General features: G+C 40.3%; 2 protein-coding genes across 4 annotated transcripts in view; both read left to right on the plus strand.

Moving 5' to 3' along the window:
- Positions 1–220: 220 nt before the first annotated feature.
- LOC131242822 (auxin-responsive protein IAA25-like) lies at positions 221–7,767 on the plus strand. 2 transcript variants are annotated; one of them, XM_058241724.1, is made up of 5 exons: positions 229–696; positions 4,416–4,675; positions 6,632–6,749; positions 7,061–7,122; positions 7,380–7,767. In XM_058241724.1, the coding sequence occupies exons 1-5, from the start codon at positions 353–355 to the stop codon at positions 7,412–7,414; spliced, it is 819 nt and encodes a 272-aa protein (XP_058097707.1). In that variant the 5' UTR covers positions 229–352; the 3' UTR covers positions 7,415–7,767. The 2 variants fall into 2 exon arrangements, with proteins under 2 accessions (XP_058097708.1, XP_058097707.1); XM_058241725.1 differs by lacking the exon at positions 7,061–7,122 and having other exon boundaries at positions 221–696.
- A 2,616-nt stretch (positions 7,768–10,383) lies between these two features.
- The window catches only part of LOC131242824 (transcriptional activator SPT7), a 28,964-nt gene continuing 18,807 nt past the window's right edge, over positions 10,384–20,540 (plus strand). Inside the window, exons 1-6 of one of the 2 annotated variants that reach the window (XM_058241727.1) lie at positions 10,399–10,531; positions 10,997–11,128; positions 13,497–14,398; positions 14,522–14,599; positions 16,888–17,131; positions 20,335–20,487. In XM_058241727.1, the coding sequence (XP_058097710.1) occupies positions 13,550–14,398; positions 14,522–14,599; positions 16,888–17,131; positions 20,335–20,487 (1,324 nt within the window). In that variant the 5' untranslated portion in view covers positions 10,399–10,531; positions 10,997–11,128; positions 13,497–13,549. Of the gene's footprint in view, positions 10,532–10,996; positions 11,129–13,496; positions 14,399–14,521; positions 14,600–16,887; positions 17,132–20,334; positions 20,488–20,540 lie in introns of both variants that reach the window. The other variant, XM_058241726.1, reaches the window with a different exon arrangement.

Here is a 20,540-nt window from a genome sequence, read left to right on the forward strand (position 1 = left end):
ATCTAGACTGGGTCCCAATATTTATACAATTTGGTTTGAGTTTCATGGATGGTACATGTAGAATCTCAGCGTGCATGACTATGGAGTATGATACTCTGCCAGAGTATCAAATAACTCCCCTGTCCCTACATGCCCTCTTTTTATTTCACTCTTATTCGATCACATTCCCATCACATTCCCATCACAGCTTCCCTCCAAAACAGCAACAAGCCAAACACCTCTCTTTCTCTCTCTCGCTCTCTCTCTCTCTTTCTCTCTCTCGTTTAAACCCTTCCCTCCCTCAATCTCAAACTCCCTTCCAAAACTTCTCTCTCTCTCTCTCTCTCTCTCTCTCTCTCTCACAGCAAAGGCCATGAGAACCCCACTTCTTGAAACACCAACAAAAGAAGAAGAAGAGAAAGAAGACAAAGAAAAGATGAAAACCGCTAGTGGTTTTCAAAACCACCTCGGGCCGAAAACCAGAGAGACAGAGCTGAGGCTTGGGTTCTCTTCCAATGGTTTTGAAGACATGGGTAGTGTGGAGGACGGCAGCCAGAAGCTTTCTGGGTTCGTTATGAAACAGAGGAATAGCGGTTTTGGAGCCAAAAGGTGGTTTTCAGAAACCGAAGGTGGTTTTTCGAACCCATGGAAGCAAGAAAAGGTGGTTTACGATCAAACCCACCAGCAAAGGAGGATCGATTCTTCTCCCGCGCCGAGGTTGTTTTCTCTTTCCCTAATTCTCTCGGAAAAAGAACAGTACACCGCGGGAGCACCAATTTCTAGCCGTTGGGGGCGTGTAAAGTTGACTGGAACCGTCCAAAAGGTAGGCCCCACAAAGAAGACCCACGTTGTACAAGATACCTCTCCCTACCAGTTCCCTAACCATTTGAGAAACCGGAATTTGAAAAAAAGGAAGAAAATCGACCGTCACTTTGCGTTCGCGTGCACTGATCGAATGGTTAGGATCATCGGTAGGAATAGATTCTTTGCCTGCGGTCTATCCGTGGCCGGGCCTAAATCTTGAACGGTTATGATCATCGGTCCACATCCCTCGGGAGTAAGTTTAAGTGGTGCTCCGTGTAAGCTATGGGCACTTTGAAAGTTCACTCGCTCCCACGTGGGAACGAAGCGTGTGGGTACAAGATCGGAGCCGCTCATCAAACCGTACCGACTGTGCAGATGCCACAGTAAAAAAATCATTTCGGTATTATCATCATTAGGACCACAAATTTACATATAATCTTTACCGCTATTCTTAACCGTTCGTTTTCTTGGACAGCTATGGCCCAACTAATGAGTTTTCTAACACACGGCATCTACGCAGCGGGGATAGCCTGATAAACAGTTCCGATTTTCACGCACGTGCATTGTTTCCACGTGCGAAGTGAATACGCTTACAAAATGCAGCATTTTTCCGTTATTTATAGCTGATGTTTTCTATTCACGCAATCAGCCACAAGGTAATGGTCCCACTTCACAAGATCTTCACCGTCCATTAAGAGTATGGTCCAAATAACTTATCGTCGTTGAAATCTGGTCTGTTTTTCCTGTATAACCCTTCAGCAAGAGGGACATAGTAGATGAACGGCCTGGATCATCCCCCAGAGAAACATGTTGTAACTGACATCAAAACCCAACCTGTTAATAAATACTCCGTTATTCTTTTATTCTGGTAATACAGTAGTATAACTTTGTACTTTGTATTACCAAAAGTACAAAGACTGGAGTGTCTTTTTCCGCCAGAACGGGAATATGTAACGGTTCCTTGTCTTTCTCTCTCGTAGGAATAAGACGTTTGCTTGCGCCACACGCACCTTTACGCAACGCTCGTGTCATCCTGGCGAGTGTAAGGCATCAGACTAGTGGAACATGATGTGGACCCCACTCATCATGCGGTCCCCATGTTTTACTGACGTTAGACGGTTGATAATTTTCTGTAGGTCCATACAGGAATGGACCACCGAATTAGTAGACCATCGGTATTTTAGGGTCAGATCAGATTATCCAACGGTCAGATCTGCCATTCACTTGCCAGTTGACACGTGAACTGCATGTAACGGTGCGTGTGGAGACAGTGCGCTAGCGAATCACAATTGCCCACGTGTATTTGCATATATAGTTTCATGGGGACACGTGGAGCGCAAGCAGTCCGATGGCCCCCCAGTTTGAGGGCTTTGCCGTACATGCACCGTCGCCATGAAATTAGTGGTAGTTCTGCGTGAATCTAGCGTGTAGTTCTGCAGGGCACCAATACATTCGGTCACACGTGTGTTGTACATCGGATCCGTACATCATGTGGGACCCACTATTTTGAGGACGTATGCGAAGATCTAGGCTTCAATTCATCAAGTGGGCCACTCATTTATGTAAACCGTGGATGGCTTACAAAAATTGGCAGTGGTCCGGATTTGATGTGAATTAATATGGCTTGCCTGATGAGAGTGGCCCATTTGATGAACAGCTCAAATTTCATATGTGTCATCTGATGGGGTCCATACGGTTCAGATGAACCGAATGGTCCATCTGGTGGCACCATGAAGAAAATCACAACGATAGAAAGAACCCACCAATTGGATGGACTAGATTGCCAATCGTTGTCTGTGTTCTTTTGAAACTGCCCATCAATGGTCACTGGATTAGACGGTTCAGATCACCCACACGGACGCGGATTGCGTCCTACCCCACGCTTCTCCAGCTGGGAACGGGCAGGAGCTTTGAGTGGCCACCGTGATGTATGGGTCTTATACGCACCATCCATCCATTTTTTTCCGTATCACTTCTTGATATAAGCCCAAAATTGAGGCAGATCCAAGATAAATGAGGATTAAATTCTTCCAGTTGAAAACTTCTCGAGGGCCGAATAAGTATTGGATGGAGCTGATATTTGTGTTTTCTTCATCCAAGTCTTTGTAACTTTATGAATAGGTTGGATGGAAAATAAACATCACGGTAAGCCTTAGAAAAGTTTTAACGGTGAGAATCATTATCACTGCTGCTTCCTGGGTGTGGTCCATTTGAACCTTTGATCTGGCTCATTTTTGTGAATATATACTAAAATGATACGTAAAAATGGATGTACAGTGTGGATAAGACCCATACATCACGGTGACCACTCAAAGCTCCTGCCTGTTCCAATCTGGAGACGGGCGGGGACAGGACGCAATCGGCGTCCCACCCACACATGCAAACCGGAATTTCCACGAGTGCCTCCAACACGACACCCAGAATCATCCAATTACAGTAAATTTGAGCTGTAATCATAAAGATACAAACAAACCAACGGTCTTGATCACCATAGACACATGCCACTTGTACGGTCAAGATTGGAAGGAGAGAAAAAGAAACATGATTAACGTCTTTGGCTCCGCTCGAGGCGTTATTTGAGGATTCATATCTGGCCATCCATCCAATGGCCCACAAAAATGGATGGCTATCTAAAAAGAAGACAAGCTGTGGGCCCCATTCAACGGCATATCCTTCGCAATAACCACGTGGTCAATAGTTGTCTAATCAGTTCATTTGCCGAAAGCATTTTAGTCCGTCTCCTGTCCAACTTTTGGACCGCGTATGGAGATAACGGGTCAATGATCCAAGATAAAAGACCGTTGAATGTACGGTTGAGATCATCTGATCGGTGCAGGTTTCAGACATTTGCTGATACAGGAAGTGGCCCATCGACTGGATGGTTCAGATCCATTTGAAACATGCACTAATCGGTTGGTATGGATGATTAATACACAAATGCGCGCGCTGCTCCTTGGGCTATCTTTCGCTGTTTCATCCACTGAATGTGGACAAAATCCCATGTCCTTTTCTCAACCGTCTATTTGTAGGCCGCTGTATTGTCAAATGTGGAAATTTTGCGGCATTATCCATCCGCATCGTGGCCTATCAGATCTACGGCCTGGATTACAAGACACGGGACCCACAACCACAATCTTCCTATCACTCCTTTACACCCATTTCTACACGCGTGCATATGTGCTCAGCTGGTACGTGTGAGATCCAAACCGTCCGTCAGGCTGGCACCATCCGCGGTCCACCAATTAGCAGTGTACTTCTGTACGTTTCAAATGGAAGGATATTCTGGTAATTTCCCGTTCAGATTCAGAATTTCCCGCTGCTACATATTAACTGCCCCTTCCCGTTCTTCCATTCTTAGGCATTCCCAGGCTGGTACCTGAATTTTTCTTTCCAAAAATTCCCCTTTACCATGCAAAAGCTCCATCCGAATTCAATTCAATCCAATCCAACCCACCATTTCAGTGACCATCATCTCCTTGACCTCACCTCCCTTTAAATCCCAAACCCCAAAAACCAAAATCATCCAAAACTGCCTTCTTTAGCTGTAATTCATCTCTCAATGGCTCTGTTTTAGTGTTCTTCTTCCTTCTTTAGCAATTCTGTAATTTCTGAAGTTGGTGGTGTTGTTTCAGAGCTCCCCCAGTAGTAGGCTGGCCCCCGGTCCGCGCGTTCCGGAAGAACTTAGCTTCACAGCCAAAGCCAGGAGAGATGGAGTCAAAAGCTGCTGCAGCTGCTACTTCAGCAGAGGCGCCGAAGGCGGTGGAGGAGTCGATGTTCGTGAAGGTCAATATGGAAGGGTATGCAGTCGGGCGGAAGATCAATTTGAAGGCCCATGAGAGCTACGAGTCGCTCTCCCGCGCTCTTCAGAAGATGTTCAACAACTTCTTTTCGAGTTCGGTTCTCGCTCTTTTCCATTATTGCCAATGCCTTTCTCTAGTAATGTCTCTGAATTCAATCTTTTAATGTGGTCGATGGATTTATTGTGTTGTTCGTCATGATTTTTCTACCAATTGAAGTGGATTCGCAGTTGCGGCACTTGTTGTTTATCAGGTGGGCTGGCCCACTCATCAGATAAGGATGGCTGGAAAAGGATAACCAAACTGTCCACATTCAAAATACATATATGGCACACCTAATGAGTGGGCTGCTAGAGGGGCCTACATGATGAATGTTCAGGATCTCACATGTGTCATGTTGGCACGTGTAGGCCACTCAGTTTTGGTGCATGCCACATCAATTGGATGTTCTGTTTCTGTCATTCTCCATAATTTTAGCAGGCCCATGTAGTCAATTTATTCATGTTGTTTTCTTGAACTTTTGCCGTTCTAATTCGATTCGTTTACACGTTTTATTGCCTTTTTCCCCCTAAACCCAATCGTCTATTTTGTATGTTGCTGTGGTTTTAGTGGACTGTTTGATGGTCCATCTAAACTTTCCTGTTGATATTTTCTTAGTAATTAAATCAATAGCTAATGGTCTTTTATTATAGCTCGATCCAGCTTTGGCAGACTCAGAAAAATCTCCTCCCACAGGATCAAGTCCTCTATTTTTGTATTGTGATGACTTGTCTTGCATAACTCTAATTATATTTTATTTTCTTTTTCTTTTATTTTTTTCTTTTCTTTTTTATTCTTTTTTTTTTTTTCCATTTATGAATTTTCTATTGTGCAATTTGAAGAATTAGATAAGGACTTGTTCATCTGAGGTTGAGGTTTTATGTCACAACACATGTGAATTTGATACACATGTGCAAGATCGGGCCATTCATCAGTTGGAGAACAATGTGCACATATGCTGTCCCAACAACCAGGCGACTTGGCTGATCAGGTGGGCCATACATGTACATTGAGCATGGACCAACATATTTTTATAACCACCCATTTTTCTCATTCACATGAGGCCCAGTACATGACTAAACCAGCCTGTTTATTGGGCCATGGAATGTTCTCAGTGGTTCCCACTTAATGAATGTCCTGGACTTCACACACACATGCCGTGTTTCCTTGAGTGCGATGAAGAGAACCGTCAATCTCGCCCATGGGGTCCTGTTATCTGGCCTTATGCAACTCATTGATTTTTAGAACTAATTTCTTTTGATATTTTTCCTTCCATGCTGTTCTGTTTTTTCAATTCGCTTAGATCAATACATATTCATGTGTTTCTTGATTCAAGTTTCCTATCAATGCTTATGGGTATGTCAGTAGGAGTTGTCTTACGATCAGCTGTAACTTCTACCAAACCCAAGTGATTGATTTTCTGATAATCTTTAAGTTCAGTGGCCTTATCTCAATGAATTTTTCAATGCTTGCCTCTGTTTGTCTTCATATTTCTTAGAAATTTGACGAATGCTTGTTTGAATTTTCTAAATGATTTCAACTGAATGTCATGTTTTTATTCTCATGGTTTCTACTCAGATTTATTTGCCTATGAGGCGGCGTTACGTACACAATACCTTACACCTTTAATGTTGAATGACCAATCTACACCACCCATCTAATGGGTCTTATCTGTGAAGGGCCAAATGTTTACAATCACACCAAATGGATGATCTTAGCTATCAGCTTGTCCTATTGAATGTTGATCATAACCATTTTGAGTTGTTAACCATCCTTTTTAGGCCACCATTCATATGAAAAAATGCCTTATTCGATTTCTACTTTCATAAGTGACTCCCTACAGATTGGACCTGTTAGATGGTTGGTTTACACTTCTTATCCAGGGTGCAAAACACAAAATCGTTTTTAATATTTTATGTTCTCAGTCAAATCAAATCTTCCACAGCTATTTTTGTTACTCTATTTTTCGCTGACTCATTCAGTGATTGCTTTTTCGATTTATTCATGTTCAGTTAATTACTTCAAGAAGAAGGAACAGGGCGAAGAAGATGAGTTAGTAAATTCTGACCATGTCCTTATTTATGAAGACAATGAAGGAGATCGGATGCTTGTAGGCGACGTGCCATGGGAGTACGTCCTTTGCATTTTAATTTCATTCCTTTTATTTGATATGATCTTTTTCCACCAAAGTGATATTTGCACCTTATCTTTCTATGCCCACACCGCCTTTTTTGTACCTTCTGGTATTAGATTTGTACCTTCTGGTATTAGAGTAGTACCAGAAGCGAACCCTTCGAGTACCATAAAAGGGGTATATGAATAAAAAACATGGAGTGTAAATAACACATTAACCTCATTTAAGAGAGAGATCATGCATTAGTATGTATGTGTATACATGTGAACAGCCTCATGAAGAAAATTCTAACCAAGAAATCTTGCAGGATGTTCATCAGCACCGTCAAAAGGCTATATATAATTAGTGGGTCCAGAGCACCATCACTCGGTACAAAATACAAAAACCACATCCGATTTCTTTTGTTTCTTAAGGGTGTGTTTGGATGCAAAATTCAATCAGATTATAATACCAAATTTCGTTAATTCAATTATGTTACCTTTGAGTTGGACTTGAAAGGTATGTAATTGCAAAAGAACTACTTCCTCACTATGTGAATACTGATGGAAGTAGCCAGTGCATCCAAACACTATCTCTTGATAATATTTTAATTGTTCCCAAATGCTGAAATATTCTGAAATTTTCAGTGGCTGGAAGAGCAGCAGTGAAAGATCAGCAGTGAGTAGATTCCAGACTCTGCATTGCAATCACTGAGCTGAAGCAGTGGATAACAAGATGCATGACTATTAGATATATCTGTCGTCCTCTTTCTTTTTGTGATCTGTGCTGCTTTAGGTTGCTTAGGAGGCTTTGATTCCGTCATTTTTCAGTGTTTTCCAATGTTCTCCGGTTATTCGGGTTTCTGGGTTCCGAGACATTGGATTCAGTCATATAATAATACTAACTGTGATTATAGATCATGGGTTTTCTTAATTAAAGTTAAAGTGTGTCGTGATGGTCTCTGTTTATGTATGTACGTATCATCGACTGCAATTTAAGTGGGCCATGTATTGTTTGATCCCTGCCCTTTATATACTTGGAGGAGAAATCCTAGCCATGTACATTTTTAATCATATGATAGCTATTGCATTGGACTGCATGCCATGCTATCTGCCATGGTCTTAATGTGTCATTACAGGCAAACATGATGAAACTTCTTTTAACTGGGTTATTGTACTTGGGACAATTGATCTGGTGGGCCACCACATCTAGACCCAAAAAAAAAAAAAAATTGCAGTGATTGGAGAACTCTGAAACTGCAGTTGTGAGTTTTGCCCTTTTGAATCTGGACAATGGTTCATCAAATGCCTTGATTTTTTTTGCTATGGCCCATCCTTGTGGGGGCCAACCAAATCAACAGTCCCACAAATGCCACATGCATGATAGAGATTCTTTTCCGCATGCGTCGTCGAACTTCATGAAGTGCGTATCGTAGTAGTATTGCTTGACACCTTTGGGCATTTGTCCGATGATCTGGCTCACCAGCGAGTGTTCTTTCTGTCCTACAGCTATGGGATAAGCTTAATTCCTATGTTTGTAATTAGGTAGTGCATTGAATGGATACACTCAACATCATTTGAAACCATCCAGAATAACACATGTTTTATATCCGAATTGTTCATATGTTTTGTAATCTCATTTTATGGCATGAGCCTAATTATTACATGTGGCAGGGATTGTCCCATATTATCATGGGTAAGCTTAATTCCTATGTTTGTAATTAGGTAGTGCATTGAATGGATACACTCAACATCATTTGAAACCATCGAGAATAACACATGTTTTATATCCGAATTGTTCATATGTTTTGTAATCTCATTTTATGGCATGAGCCTAAAAATGAGGTAGATCCAAAACTTATGTGGCCTCGAAGAAGTTTTCAATGGTAGGTATTCAATCCCTGCTGCTTTCTATGGCGGGGTCCACTTGAGCTTTAGATCTATCTGATTTTTTGGCCTATTTTCTAAAATGATCTTGAAAAATGGGCGGACAGTGTAGATATAGCCTACACATCATGGTAGGACCTACACAACTTGCTAACATTGAATAGAATTGGCACAGACCAATGCAATTCCATTTAATCTAATTTCAAGCTTTTCCATTCTTCCTAAACATTAAGGGCTGTTTGAATTTCCAAACTAATGGTAAATACACGAGAAATGGATAATAATGATTTCCTTGAGTAATTACAGCAGCAGTGATACCAATGCTTGATTTGACGCTAGTTTTTTGCCATAGAAACCGATGATGCTGTGAAGTATACATGGGGCCCATAATGATATATGTGGCTTATCCATACCGTCCATCTATTATCCCAACTGAAATTAGGGCATCGTCCAAAAAGATGAGGAAGATCCAAAGCTCAAGTGGGCCATGCCATAGGATTCAGGAAATCTAATACCCACCTTTAAAAACTTTTTGGTGCCACTGTTTCCTTTGGTGTGGGTCACTTAAGTGTTGAATAGGCCTTATTTTGGCTCATGCCTCCAAATGTTATGCTATAATAGATATATATATATATATATATATATATATATATATATATATATATATATATATATATATATATATATATCACAATAGGGCTCTAAACTAGTCCATTTGAACTAGTTTCCAAGCAAAAATACATATGAATTTTCAAACATATGTAAAGAGTAATCATTACTCAATTACCATGTATCTGGATTGTATTTGAAAAATCAAACATGCCCTAGAGTGGAATTGGCATGGCTCGAAAGCATTTCCTTCCCACCTAATCCCATCTGCCAAACCACATATCCTGGTGGTACAGGACTGTTGTGGTCCAGATCAACTATTCATTAGATCCGTACCGTCCATTAAATGCGCCATTAAATTTTAGCATCCAAAACATAAAATCAGCCCTCATGGAAGTTCAGGTGGGCCACAACACAAGCAACAGTTTCTAGGAGATGCCCAAACAATAAAACCCTCCCCACTGTTTGTGGGGCCCATCAAACTAAAAATCAGCCCATTCTAAAACCCAAGTGAGCCCCACCACGTTAATTTAGAGGTATTGGGCATGATTTTCATTTTTCTTTGTGTTGTGGTCCATCTAAACCTTTCGATTTTGGCTGAGTTTTGTTTTTTACACTGAAATCGAGAGGGAGAACACGATGGACGGGGTGGATCGGTTTCATAGTTGATGTGGGCCTCCCAGAAGCCCATCACCACCACAATTTCTGGAACCGGGACCATATGAACACACCTCGGTTGGAACTTGGAAGATCCCCGAGATTGGATCTCTTTCAGTTGATTGAGTACTGATTGTTTTATATCTCTTCTTACCCGTCTATCCATTGGCCATAAATCAAAATGTTAAGATTGCCTTACTAAGGATATTTTACGGCTATAATCTATCCACACCGAGAGACAATAAATTAACGGTCAGGATTACAAAACCATAGGATCCACTCGTCAGAATTGAAAACCTAAGCGTACGGTGCAAGATGAGGGCCCACTTATCCCATAACTCATCGGACCCTCAATGATCGAGGCTGTGTACAGGCCCAAGAGATGAATGGATCAGAATTCCCAGCCAGGGCAAACAAGCGGCAGGCCCTTCCAAAAATAAACGGCTAGGATCTCCTGCCGTGCTCCTGCGTGTATGTGAGAGAGTAGAATGCGTGTCGTGTCAGGGAACTCCTTACAAAACAAAAGGCGCGGGTTTTCCCTCAGGTCTCGCTTATCCAGCGCCGAAACATATAAAATGCGCAGGGAGCTAAGCAGATCCGCCTTAGGACGCACTCCGGGCTATTTTCAACTCTCCAATCTGTCAAAGGTAGATTCGAATTTTGATTTTTTTTAAAATCATCATAATTAGATAAACAAACACGGATTCTTTCTTCTTTGGAAAGCGATTTCAATTAGGGTTAGGGTTTTATAATTGGGATCGGCTCTCTGTTATGATTCTTCCTTTGTTGTTCTTTGTTGCGAATTAGGGTTTAGGGTTTCTGATCATTTCTATTCCAATTCCAATTGCGATTTCGATTTTTCTTATTCGGTGCCACGAGCTATGAAATTAAGAAAAGGATAGAATTGAGTGATTGGTCGTTGCAAACTTCAAATTGTGGTGAATTATCCACCGTTCGTAACTCACTTACATGCCAATATGGACCGTCGAAATTGTGGGCTCTGTTGTGGATGGAACATGGTCAGAAAACCTCACCAATTTTGCGCAAGCTTGAGATTCCGATTTTTTTCCATTGAATTTGGACTGATGACCATTTTCTTTTTAACTGCCCAGTTGATAGCCGCTGATCGAACGGTTGGGATAGTTCAGCCGTTGCAAACTTTGGGCTCGGGCTATTCTCCATCCGTAGTGGACCCCACGTTCTGGACAGTCTGGAATCTGGATTGCTGTGCTCGCATGCCACATGTATGGTGGATGAGTCACTGTGGTTGGGAAATGGCAGTGAACTATCATGATAGGAAAGACCATTGATTTTCTTAAATTGGCTAGTTATTATTTTTTTGCTGGAATTTGTTTAACTTTGATCTTTTATGAAGATCTGAAAGAAGAGAGAAAATCTACTAAAATCGTTGCGGGCAATTAAATCTGATTCTGAGAATGGAAAACAATTAATGGTCTGCAGGAAAGGTAGCACAATACCTCTCTGTCTTGCTCCTGAAGCAATGGGATGTATTACTTGAATATGGAACCGTTTCGGTCTTTGTTGGGTATAAGGGTGGAAATGGTCAGGATTCAGCCGGGTTAGGCTAGGCGCGGCACAAGCCTGGCACGGCCTAGCATGGTAGGCCCAAGCCGAGGCTGCAAACAATTGGTCCAGCCTGGGTCCTACCCAAGCTGACCCACAAATCGATCAAGTCCTATTTCCCATGGTGAATGTTCCTAATACATCCCTTGGTCAGGTGGGCCCAACATGCGTAAAGAACATTTAGAAAACAATGAAAACCAAGGTCCGCATGCAAGATGCTTGTGTTGCCTAACCGGTGATTTGAACAACATATATGTAGAATAGAACACATTTAGACATGAAATCTGGACAGGCTAGCCCAGGCTTAAATGACCTAAGGCCAAGCCTGACCAGAAAGTTGATCAGGACATAAATGCCAGGCCCACAAGCCAAGCTAATAGGTCAAAGCCTGGTCCCGGGGCCACCCTGAGGCGGGTATCAAATGAATGGTCCCTCCATGCCCAGCTGGGGTATGAAGGGGATGCTATTTAGTAAACCTACCACAAATTAGCAAATGCATATCCTCTTCTTTCTGTGTTCGTCTCTTAAGAAGCGTATGACCCAAACTGCCAGTTGGCCAATATTGCCTCTGGTTAGCAGACCAGAAAACCTGGATTCACCTGAAATCAGCCTTATGGAAATATTCACAAGAATGCGTACAATATTGTTGTTTTGGGGTTTCTTCAAACCAACTTGGCTCTTTGTTTTAGACAAAATTTTCCTGCATGCATGTGTGTGTATTGGTGGGTTCGTGATGAAACCTTTGCTTGTTTAAGGCTCAGATCCATCAGATTTCTGCAGTTTCTTAGCCAATCCAGTTGAAGTTTAGAGGCACTATTTTCAAATAATGCTTGAGTTGACTGAGCAAACAGTCCATTTTACTTGACCAATAATTGCGTACCTTGAAGCAATCCATATCATTCATTATACATAAAGTGTTTCATATCCATTACGATACGGCTGTAAAGGCCGATATAGAAACGGGCATGACTATTATGCGATATGGGGGTGAAATGGGGTAGTAGTTTTTTTTTGTGGGACTGTATCGGATGTTAATGCTTGTTACCCCCAACCGTCACCCATTGTAATGGTCAAAAAATGGTCACCTTTTATATTTAAATCCACTTTCTCCTCATTTTTCACTTTTCTCATTCCAAAAACTCTTCTAGATCATGCTACAACAGATTTTGACCTTTCTTACTATAGTTTTTAGGATTAAAACTGTAGATTGAACCTATTTGGGCGAATGAAAGCTCCGAGGGCTAGTTTTCAAAAAAAATAAAAATAAAATGGTATTTATGCTTCTTTTTCCCTGGATTTCTAGTTCTAATGCTTGATTGTGATGTGTAATAAACATTAGAGACGTATAACCATGTTCATAAATTCACTAGACGACCTGATACAACACGCTCACAAAAAAGTACCCCGTTACACTACCGTAAACATGTTTAAATAAAAGAATAGATATTTGGAATATTTTGGATTTTCTAGATATTTTTTCAGAATCTTTCGGGCAATTTTTTTTTTTCAACTGTTACAGGGGGTCATAATGATTGTTACACTCCTGTATTGGCTGTTACTGCCAATACCTGTATCAGTAATGGTGGTGATCATTATGGCCACCGTTACCAATACGGAATACCATGATTATGCATGCCAATCATGGATGGGATGGATGGATCATTCCCTAGATCCTCCCCTCCCTTAGTACTATCGCTGAGCCAAGGAAAATATACTTTTGCACAGATGAGCATCATATATATATATATATATATATATATATATATATATAAGGTGAGACTATTCCCTACGGATGCACGCAATCACCCACCACCCACCTACATCAGATAATTCATGGGGAGTGGAATATACTTTTGCTCAGATGAGCATCATATAATTCATCTTGAGCATAAACAAGTTGGATTTAATGGCTTTCAATGAAAATAGAAAACTATTAATGGTTTTGTACTGCCTTTTTTTAATATATTTTTTTAATGGTTCTGTAGTGAGATTCTTAACTGTTTTGTTCTTTGCTGGTTTGTTGGTTAGATGAGTGAAGGTATCTCAGGAACAGTTTTGCTCAATTCGGGATTTGCTTGGTTATGGAGAAGTATAGACTGAAAATCAAGTTTAAGGCATCAACAACAGAGACCCCGACAAATGATAATTCCCATGGTGGTAATACTGGTCGACCATTTCTGGTAGCTGCAGTGACAGAAACAAATTCATCTTCTGACGAGGGTTTCCTTCCTGCGACGTGCGTGGCCATGAAACGCAAGCGTGGCCATAGAGCAGGTCATAAGAAAGGGAAAAGCAAAAAACCATTGGTGGTCGAGAATGATCCTGTTTCAATTATTGATAACACAAACACCGAATATGATTCGGGTTTGGATGACATTGATGATTGCCAACTGAATTCAGCGATGGAGATTGAAGCAACCTCCCCGGAGCCTGATAAATCAAGTAAACTTATGAGCATGGACGTGGATGGATTGAATGATAGGCCAGTGGGGCGTGTTAAGGTGAAGCTCAGGTCAAAAGTGTTAGAACCTAAGCACACTTACTTGAATGAACTAACACAAAGCGATACTGATAAAAGCACCCTACAGAGGGTGTTAGAGAAGCATGGAGAAGTTACTGAAAACATGGAGGATGGGGCCAACTCACGCTCTGAAATGCAAGCTACTCTTTCAGCAAGCACAACCAAGAAAGCTGGCAGCATAAAGATCAAATCTTCAAGGGGTTTAGGCCCTTCGGGTGCTGTCATGCCAGAAAAACATATCAATAAGCCAAATAGTCCTGCACAAATGCAGGAAGATAGGACCCATGTTCTCTTAGAAAATGAGAAAATTGTAGATTCATCAACATCTAGGGAATCACACCAAAGGGAAACAAAGCTAGCTCATCAGGATCACCAATACAATGAGAAAGAACTTAACGCTGCCCTCATGGTAAGTTGGAAAAATAGTTGAGAACTCTATTTACAACCTTTAAATTTGAATTTCTTATGTCGAATGCTATATTGAGCCTCATTTAACTTATTTGGGAGTGCTACTTGACCTTTTGTTCTCTAGGTGATTAAGGAAATCATGAAAACGGATGCAGCTGAACCCTTCAATACTCCAGTTAATCCTGTTGCTCTGGGAATCCCTGTAAGTATGCTTTGTAATTAAGATGCTACACTTACAAGCCATTAGTCTATGAATACATCTGCTTGCTACTAAGTACATGAATCTTTAGGCATATGCCTCTACTCAGCTGATTGCTTCTGCTGAGAACAAATGTAATGCTTTCTCTGCCTTCGGTCACAAAAATGTTGCTGTGGAGCAGAGTGTTCCTAGGTCCTCGAGTACTATATTGATTTCATTATGCATTGTTGGGCTGGTTCCAAACATTCAGTTGTGAGGCTGTTCTTCCCAGGGTATCTTACTTGCCTTGCATTTATGGATACTAGGAATGTACTGCCTTGTTCGTGTTCCTTCCATTTCAAAATAAAGTTTTCAATGTCATTGGCCTCACTGTGAGGTCAACTGTGATTGATTGAAAAAGGAGGTCAGCATTGCCATGGTTTAGTTTTATGCTGCTTTCTCATGCTAAAGCAGTTATCATGGCCCGAAATATAGTCAGATCATGGTTCTGAATATGTGTATCATATCAGCCAATATGGGCGTATTGTATCTGTATTGGCTTGATACGATATGCGATTCAGGGCTGCATTGGCCGTATCTGAAAAGGTTGTGCCGTATCGGCCGATACAACCCATATCGACACCGATATTTTGTACCGATACCACCCCCCCCCCCCCCCCCCCCTCATTTCTCCTCCTTCGCTTCAAATCACTGAAGTACATCAAAGTAGAGGGATTTTCAGCGCCATTTACAGCTATTTGGAGGATCAAAACATCGATTTTTATCCGATTTGAAGGATCGAAAGAGGTTGGGGCCGGTTTTGAAAAAATCGGGTAAAAGGTAAAAAAATTGTTCTTTTAAAAAAAAAATCCTTGTTCAAATCCGTACAAATGTTTATTATATGCCTAAATCTACCAAAACCTACTAAATTTGGAGATTGTTTCGATCATTTTGTGGTTTTCTTTCTGGCATTTATGCCCGATTTTTCTGTAATTTTTGATTAATTTATTTATTTATTTTATTTTTTTAATAAATTCGAGCACATATCTGGACGGGGGACTCAATTCTGATCAGATCTACATCAGATTTGATCGGAATCTCTTTTTTTTTTTTTTTTTGGAATTTCTGTCGAAATTTCTGAAAATGTTTATTTTTAACAATCTGAGAACGGATTTGGAGAGAGGACTCAATTCCGATCAAATCACGGCAGATTTGATTGGAAAAAGAGAGTTTTCTTTTTTTGGAATTTCTGTCGAATTTTTTTTTTTTTTTTTTTTTAAATATAAAGCTTTGGGGGCTAATTTTGTTAAGAACTACACCAGATTTGAGGAATTTGTTGTTGTTGTTTTCAAATATTATGCTTATTTTTCTTGGACACTTAATGGTTAATAGTTAATAGTTAATACTAAATAGTCCAATAGTTAATAATATATAATCATATTAGACTATTAGCAATATATGATATCAATTTATGACATATTTCAGCAGTTTATATATAAAAAATTAATACCAGAACTTACAGTAGGTCAACCCACTAGGATAACGTTCTTACCAAAGAATGGTCCAATACAACATTGAATACATGTTCACATTTTGTGTTGGGATGGGTTAGGGTTTGCGTATAGAGGAATTTATGTTCGGTTCGGATTGGGCAGCTTGGGTTAGGATTCAGGTTAGGTCAGGTTGTGGGTTGGGTTCTCTTAAGGTCGGGTTGGGCTCGGGTTGACCCTCAACTGGACTTAAACCGCCTGAGTTGCACCCCTACACTCAATACTAATATCTTCTGAAGGGGGGTAGTGCAAATTAAAGTTTCTTTTTCTTTCTTTCTTTTTTTGAAAGGAAACAACTTTATTGATAAGCCGCTTCAAAATGAAGGTGGAAAAGAATACAAGACAAAAAAATAAAATAAGATTACAAGCCCAAAAGAGCAATAAAGACACAAAGCTTTCAGATCCTTAAAGCTGGAGGCCCATTCAATCACCCAAGAAGCAATCTTCTGAGCAACCAAGCTAACAGATTCTAATCTATTCTTGAAACACTGACTATTCCTTTCACACCAAATGGCCCATAGAACTGCCATAGCCACCAACAACCACACCACCGATGGTGCAACTTTTGTCTTGTCTTGTCTGAATAGCATTGGATCATGGGTTTATAATTAGTAACCAATACATGATTCTCCTTGAGCAAACGATTATATGCAATGCATTTCTGTAATTTTAGTTGGTTCTATCTTGTTCAACAGCCTGATAGGCTCTCTCTCTCTCTCTCTCTCTCTCTCTCTCTCTCTCTCTCTCTCTCTCTCTTTTCAGGATTATTTTGATATTATAGACACCCCTATGGATTTTGGCACAATATGCCATTATCTTGAACATGGGCTTAAGTATATGAACTCAGAGGATGTGTATAAAGATGTACAGTTCATTTGGAAGAACTGCTACAGGTACAACAGTAAGGGGAATTATATTCTGGACCTTATGAAACGTGTGAAAAAGCATTTTAGAAAGTGTTGGATGGCAGCTGGGCTGTACTGTGAACCGCAGAAGAGGGTCAATGGTGAGTTTTCTCAGTTAACTAGAGTTAAAAGCATGCCATTTTTATGTTCTTTTCTTTTTGTTTTTTGGTTAGGTAACATCAACTTTATTCAAATAATCCAGTTCTTTTGTTTCTTTTTTATTTTATTTTATTATTTTATTATTTTATAAATGTAATATTCGAGCCTTATGTGATGCTTACATTTTGGCTGATGGTAGTCAAGATGATCTCTTTTTCCATTATTGTCCTGCTCCATGCCTGCTTATGATAAATTAGATTGATTCTCTTTCCTGTCTGTTACATGGTTATGCTAGCACTTGTATTATGTTACTCTTATATGACATTGCTTCCTAAAAAACATAATTTTGGTTTCTGTATTGAATGGCATGATTGTCGGATATCGTAATATCTCTTTCATGTTTCTGAACTTCCGTGGTTATTTAAGTCTTTCCTCAACGTTCATGTGTTTTTTCTGCAAACGTACATGTCTTTGTGTATTTATGATGAAGTCAGCCACCCCCCTTTCTTCAAATACTCTTTCACAGAATATAAAAACCAATGAGGCTTGGTGGACAAATGCCTCCTCTTTGCACAGGGCTTTGGCTTTGTGGACAGGTATCTCCAGGTTGAGGCACTGTTTTGAGGAAGGGATGGTTTTTGTTTGGGGGATGGGAGAATGATTAGGTTTTGGGATGATGTCTGGATTGGAGACAAAACTCTCCGTGAGGAATTTCTGAGGATTGCTAGTGTATTCCTGGGCTCAGATATCTCATTGGCTAGCTGCTTCACAGTTTTGGGTAGGGATGCAATATGGACCCCTTTTTGCCGAAGGAATCTCACGGAGGAGTTTCTTGCTGTGTTGTCTAGGCTGGTAGGCATCTTGCCTTCTCATGGTTGGTCGGCAGGAATAATGTGCTTACGATGGATAATTTAAGGAGGAGGAATATCATCATCATAAATGCTTGTCCTCTTTGTTTGCGTAGTGAGGAGACTATTAATCATCTTTTCCTTCATTGCCCCTTCGGGAGTGTGTTGTGGGATTGGGTTTTGTGGTCCTCTGGCATTTCTTGGGTGATGTCAGAATCAGTTAGAGAGTTCTTTCCGTCATAGCATGGTGATGCAAGGCCCGTGATCTAGACTTAATATGATGCAAAGAAATTATAAATAGATTAAAGAGCAATTCAAAGTATAAGATATACTAACCTACCACAAATTTAAGTAATCAAACTAACAATAAAATTCAGATTTCAATCTAAATCACATTCTTACAATAAACTAAACCATATAAAACATGAATTTCAAAGGATCAATGGAAGGTAGAACTTCCACTTTAGCATAGGCTTGGGTTTAATTCAAGGGAACTGATTTGGTCTTTCCAGGGTTAGGTATATGAGAATCTAGAGTTATGGATTTGAAAGGAATTAATGTTTTGGAAGGACTTGAGAATTTAGGATTTTATATGGAATTGAGAATTAGGGTTTCATAAGGAATTGAGGATTAGGGTTTGGGGAAAATTAGATAACTAGGGCGTATAGGTGAAAAGGAGTTAGGGTTTTAGGCTAGGGTTTAAGGGATAGGAAGATGGATTGAAGAAAGGAAAGAAAAACGGAGAGAAGAGGTTGACCGTACAGTTGTACGGCCCTGTCCGTACAGCTATACAAACTGACTTGTACGGACAGGCAGTCCGTACGTGTGGGCTTGAAGGAGATGGGATGGGTTGGATTTTGGTGGAGAGAGGGATAAGAGAAGATGGGTTTTGGGCAATTGATTTGGGTTTAGAGGAAAAGAATAAAGGGTTTTAGGTTTGAAGAAGAAAAGAAGGATTTGAGAAGAAGATGAGAAAGACGAGATAAATACCTTTTCAAAGAGAAACAAAGAGGATAGACTAGGCTTCACACCTTGGCATCACACCATTAATCTCAATTCACAAGAGATTTTCTATCTCAAAGTAAGAGATTTTTTTTTTTTTTTTAATCAAAACATCCAATCATGGGCTAGGGTTGGACGTCCAACCCTTTTATAATCTTAAGAGTGACTTTTTACAAAAAGACGCTCTCATATGAAAATCCTCGCTCTCATATGAAAATCCTCGCATAAGGACGCTCAATGAAATAACATTTGTTCTTAACCCCCTAATATCAACAAAATATCAAAATAAATCCAACATGAATAATCAACTAAATAAAATAAATAAAACTAAAGCATCTTAAAGTCTACGATCAATGTGATCTAAGATCACAATTATCCAACCGTTTGATTAAATCGTCCTCAAGATTCAACCGTCCGATCGACGTGACCTTGCAATCCAATAGTCCAAACTCCTCAATAAGCAACCCACATGCATCTTCCTAGCGTATGGTCTTCGAAGATGTACGATCATGCATGTGGGGTCTTCAATGTGGCCCACCCAGGCCCATGTAGTGGTCACCAAGCCAGAGTGAAACTGGAGTTGATCTCCTCCTCTAATATACTCTGTGAGGTGCTCGGATGTCCTCATCACATGGGGAGGGGTGGGGAGAAGTGGCGAAAGGGCATGGAAATGGACCTTACCAGCGGGTATTTAGGCTTTATTGAGGGAAATGAACAACTGTTATTTTCGCAACATTAGTGGAACAATGGAGGTAGTTTTGATGGTAAAATGTGAAGTTCTTGATTGGGTGGCGATCTCTCTGGTTTACAGAATTGTTTGGTATGGTTTTAGGGGGTGGCTATCCCCTTTGTATTTCTTTGTATTTTTTTAAACCGTTTTCGGCTCTCTCTAATGAAGTTGTCAACTTTAAAAAAAAAAAAAAAAAAAACAAAAAACAATGAGCTCTTCAGTTCCTCAATGAAATAAATGATAAAACAATGAGAGCCCCCTTAAGATCTGATTGATGTGTTGGGCATTGAAAGTTTGTTTTACCGGTAGTTGTCCTAGATATAGTTATACACAAGGTTCTCTGCTGGCAGGTGTCCTTGGTATGTATATTTTTTTGTGTTTACTAGCACTATATTCCTTCTGCTTAATAACTGCCTACCTTACCTGCATATTAACTTTATTTTACTGGTTATGGCATGTGTGCTCTTTGGCTTTTTGCTGGAAAATAAGATATAGACAGGCATCCCAAAGAAAAAAAATAATTTGTCATGCTTGAAAATAAGATCCACCTTACCCACCCAGGTAGCTGGGACTAGGCTATTATGATGACGTTGGTTTAAAAATAAGATACAATTTGGGAATGCAGATGCTGCTTTAGATCAAGATTCAGAGGGTTTGACAAGAGAAGATGACCATGGAAGGGACAAAGATCTTCAAGAAGCAAGTGGAAGAAAGACAATTATAATGATGTCCAAGAAGGAAACTCTTGAAAGTCCAAGTGCAGATGGAAGGTTAAATGGTATGCAGAGACCCAATCCTCTTACAATCATGCATAATAAATTGGTGATAGTA

Source organism: Magnolia sinica, chromosome 4 (genome assembly GCF_029962835.1).
Source record: "Magnolia sinica isolate HGM2019 chromosome 4, MsV1, whole genome shotgun sequence".
In the NCBI taxonomy this organism is placed as follows: domain Eukaryota; kingdom Viridiplantae; phylum Streptophyta; class Magnoliopsida; order Magnoliales; family Magnoliaceae; genus Magnolia; species Magnolia sinica.

Coding starts and splice junctions, on each gene's coding strand:
- LOC131242822 (XM_058241724.1), top strand. CDS start 353: ATGAGAACCCCACTTCTTGAAACACCAACAAAAGAAGAAGAAGAGAAA. Junction 6,750..7,060: donor GTAGGCGACGTGCCATGGGA/GTACGTCCTTTG, acceptor GAAATCTTGCAG/GATGTTCATCAGCACCGTCA. Junction 7,123..7,379: donor GTCCAGAGCACCATCACTCG/GTACAAAATACA, acceptor TGAAATTTTCAG/TGGCTGGAAGAGCAGCAGTG.